General features: G+C 38.9%; 1 protein-coding gene across 1 annotated transcript in view; it reads right to left on the bottom strand.

The window, feature by feature from the left end:
* Window positions 1-4,571, bottom strand: part of MAST4 (microtubule associated serine/threonine kinase family member 4) — a 587,203-nt gene that overhangs the window by 40,521 nt on the left and 542,111 nt on the right. Inside the window, exon 13 of the mRNA XM_019652425.1 lies at window positions 3,120-3,252. Coding sequence (XP_019507970.1) covers window positions 3,120-3,252 — 133 coding nt within the window. The remainder of the gene's footprint in view (window positions 1-3,119; window positions 3,253-4,571) is intronic.

The following is a 4,571-nucleotide window of genomic DNA, read 5'->3' as shown; positions in this document are numbered from 1 at the left end:
GCACAGAGGTGTACAAAAATATTAGAAAGGAAAAGGTCAAAATTATCACTTTTTACCAGTACACTCTAAAATTAAGTCCTTAACATTCATATAATGTGAAGACTAAGAAAGGAAACATAAAATTAGTGCTTCCAATTACCTCTATTTTTAAAAAATCAGTAGCACATTTTTCTCATGTATTTTACTTTCATTGGTGTCTGTTGCTTCTAGCATGTTGGGAAAATCTTTAGGCTCACATCACTCTAGATGGATGTGTGGATTTACACATTGTAAACAATGATGCTTGCAGATTTAAAGCACAGTTGCTATTTTCAGTTATACTTCTTAGATTCCACCACCGAGAATTTTTCCTATTTTTATCAATGGCCCAAATAGGAAACTTGGGAATCTTAGGATTTCATCTGACAATTACCCAAAGGTTTCTAAAGGTCATATAAAAAAACTTGCTGCAAATGGAGTAAAGCCATGCCAAGGTGTGCACCCCGTGCCCCTTTACAGAAAGCTCCAATGACAGGGCAAGCCGGGAACTTCAGGCACGAGACCACTGGCTGGAAAACACAGCCCCTACGACTCAGAAACTCCAGCTTCCTCTGAGCTTTAGGCAGTGCTGACAGCAGCAACATTTTCAAATCTACTTCTAAGTTCACTTGTTTCTGTCTTTGAGGGGTCATGCTGTTACTGTTTCTCTTCTGATTAGGGGTGATTAAGGTAAAAACTTCATTGCCTCTTTGAAGGCAAGCTTCTCTGAGCCTACCTGTGGCTGTCCAGAGAAAAAACGAGTTTTAATGCGAAGTGGTATTTTCCCCCAAAGTGAAAAGTGCAGGAACTACATGCATGTGGTGCATAATTCAAAAGGTACACTAGGACGATAAATAAAAACTACGGNAAAAAAAAAAAAATGAGCTCAGTACAAAGTGTATGCTTTCTTGGTGTCATTCAAATGCTGTCAACATCCTATGTAACTAGCTCTTCAGACTTATGAACTAGAGGTGAACTAAAATGTCTTCAACTGGAGGGGCTTTTAAGGAAAGGAGAAATTTTAATATTGTTTAAAGAAAATGGTAACAGCAGCTAACATTTATTAAACATTACTACATCTTGGGTACCGAGATGAACTGATGTAACTCTGAACACAACTCTGTGAATTGGTACTGTTACCCTATTTATACGGAAATAACACTGAGGCACAGAGAGGCTCATCAACAGCATGATCAAGGTCACACAGACTGCAGTGCTGGCCGCCAGGGTGCAGGCCTGGGCGGCCTCACTCCAGACCCTCACTCCTAACCTTCAAAGGTCAAGCTTTATTTAGTACGTTCATATAGATGTAGACAAGAAGAGCAAACAAATATAGATCAGAGCTTGTCATAATCACAGTTTAAGTGGTAACAAGAATATTAAAATATCTGAATAAAGAAAATTAATTGTCGAGTTAAAAACACAACTCCTGGTGATCAATTTGTGTTACTAAACTCGAAACTTGTCAAAGATGACTATTACTTTTTTTAAAGACTCTATGAAGGTATATGAATGGGCTTCAGATTATTTGCCTACCCAAAGGTCAGCCTGCAGTGATATTCACTGCCAGGTAAGAAAACTGTGAGGAGCTCACTCAGACTCCAATTCAAGGGCTGACACAGCCTTAAATATACTAGCGTGAAGAGTCACTCTAATACACTTTGACAGCCTCCCCCACTCCAATTATTTTCATAAAAAAACAAATTAAGAAATGGTTCTGTTTTAAATAGAATTTCTGCTAAATAACTATTATCTGGGAAATACATATTATTTGTAAGCAGTGGGTAGTAATGGAATGGAACCAAGAGTCAGCTTTTGAAGCAGGAACCTAAGGCATCATTTTGTAATGCCTGAGGAGATTTTTAAAACTCATCTAAATACCATTAAACATCTGCCCTTTTTATTTCATTGATTTAAACCATTTCTGAAGACTCATGATTCAAAAAGGTAAAGATGGTAATTTAAAAGCCATGGGGGAAAATCTCTCCCCGGGGAACTTTTCACAAAAGCAGCCACCAGTCTCTGATAAGTGCTGAATCTGTTGTGGTACTGCTTTCAGTACAGTATAAATTTATCTGGCATTATCTCCCAGTAATGCATGCATCATTTCCCTGGAAGCAAAGATGCAATGGCTGTAAGTGCAAACAAAGCAGGGGGAAACAGGAGAGCAAGCATGGAGCAGCAGGTTCCCTGGCTTTAGATGGAAACATGTTTGTGCCAACAGTTACCATCATTGCAAACAATGTGAGCAAGACAAACACTGTTTGCAAATTCAATGTAATGAACCCGGAAGACAATTTTGAATGAAGGAGTCTACAATTGGTTTTCGAGTCTTTTTAGACAGTACATAACCTAAACGTTTTAAAGGACAATCCCAAATAATGAACAGAAAAAGGTGTAGGAGGGAGTGGTTTCCCAATACTGGATTTTTAACAAATCACTAAGAGGGTGCTTTCTCTTCTTTGTATTTAATAGCATTGGACCTATTTATTTTTTTCATTTGAGTCAACCATAAATCCTTATATAAGCTTTAAGAAACATTCCCTCCCCCCTCCCCCCCACAGGCTCTCTTCTATATTACTATATTCAGACTTTTTTGGAACAAGTAAACAAAAATGTATGTACCAGCACTGTACCTGATTTAAAATAAGCTACCATCAGTTACTTTACTTCTACATTACTTTAAATTAAATGTCAATTTTAAATGTATTATAATTAATTGCTTTAGTAACATTTTCAAAATGAAAAGTACCCTTGAGAAGAACCCAACTGAGCTTTGCACGAGAAAAACTACTCAGAAGATTGAAATCTAAACCCTTCCAGGGCACTGGCATTGTCAGGCTGTCAGGCTGCTAGGATTTCAAGGTGGTCCCCATTCTCTAGGTAAACGCCAAGTGGGTCATATTCACTTGCTTCCCAGGACTCAACTTAGAGCAATTTCCTTTGAATCACAGTTGTTCTCTCCCCCCGAACCCCCACAAATTTGGACTTTTCAACAGACTGAGCCAAAACATGAGGAAAAAAAAAAATTGTCACTGAGTTAGTCTATGAGGTCACGGTACATAAGCAAGTGAAAGGTCAGCGCAACCACAGTGACTCACCTTCCAAAGGGTCCTTATTGAGCCCCAGCTGGCTAATGATGTACCTGGGGATGTCAGTTTTAATACCCTGTCCTTCCTTCGCATGGCCCTCAGCTGCTTCCAGTAGGTAGTAAAATTCTTCAGGATCAAATTCCTAGCAGGAGACAAACATACATGGATACTTCTTTGGGGCAAAACTGTCTCAAGTTTTATTACATGAGTCCCAGTCACAATAAAATCGCTGGATACACATGGTGGTAGGTTATTTATGCAGAAAGGAAGCAAATGGCTTCAAAAGTATATATAATGCCCACTTCATATTCAACATCTATTCATTGTCTAAGGCAATGCATTTATGGACTGGGTAACCCAAACAAAATGACCATTTCCAGTTTCCTTATCATGCAACTTTGAAGGTACTATCCTGCACTTAAGATATCTATCTTAATGAAAAGACACAGATACCAATTTTTAATTGTGCCTTTTAAGNAACAGGAAAGAATGAACAAAAGTACATACAATCATGAGAGCAAGAACCTTCCTAGCATGAGCTATATGTTAGGCATTTTTTTCTCAACTGACTAAAACAATTATTTTCTATATGATATCCTAAGGATCTGCAAAAGCACCATAGCTTCTTAGAGTAGTTGGCTTCCAACTTGAGAGTAATTTACTTCCCATGAAATTTCCAGATAAATGAGAAGAGGCAAATAGGTCATGTGAGATTATCCTGCAACAAAGAGGGGAGTTATTTCCTCACTACAGACCTCAGCATGAGTCACACCTATGCCTGCTTCAACAGGAAATGCATTTCCCAACATAAAAGTGGGCAAATGATACACTGCTCCATCCGACCCACAGCCCAGATGTCAGGCAGCTCTGTTGTAAAATGAGCAGGCTGCATGGAATCTCAGCCAAAAGCCTCACCCAAATACTCTACCCAACCAATTCTGGCTGGTTCGGAGAAAATGGATGACCCGAATCTTTGAAAGATGTGGGGAGAAGAAGTAATTAGGAGGAGGAATCTTAAAACCCCACCTGGAAACGATGGGCAACAAGGAAAATGTCTTGGATTGGCTCCTTTGCTCATTAGTTACTCCTCACTTGTCATTATTGTGGGAGAACAGGCTTGAACTCTCAGGTTAGGCAATGCTCAGATAAGTAATCATTGACCTAAAGAGCTCCCAGTCATTAGAAGTGTGTAATAGGTTACCTGAGGCTGCCCTTCAACAAAAGCAATGATCAAACAGGTAGTAATTTACTTCAAAAGTAATCCATCACAGTAAAGTATATCCAATAGTCTGCCTCCTAAATCAAGGGGCTATCTGATCTGAGATGCATTTTCCACTAGTTATATTCATTGTCTTTGAAAAATGAATATAGGGTACTAAGACCCCCTGTACTCCTGCTGAACCAGTATATGAGGGTGGTCCACTTACATAAATGTTGAGTATATCGAATCTCAGTTTAATC

Source organism: Hipposideros armiger, unplaced genomic scaffold (genome assembly GCF_001890085.2).
Source record: "Hipposideros armiger isolate ML-2016 unplaced genomic scaffold, ASM189008v1 scaffold_179, whole genome shotgun sequence".
NCBI lineage: Eukaryota > Metazoa > Chordata > Mammalia > Chiroptera > Hipposideridae > Hipposideros > Hipposideros armiger.
This window is presented reverse-complemented; position numbering and strand designations above follow the sequence as displayed.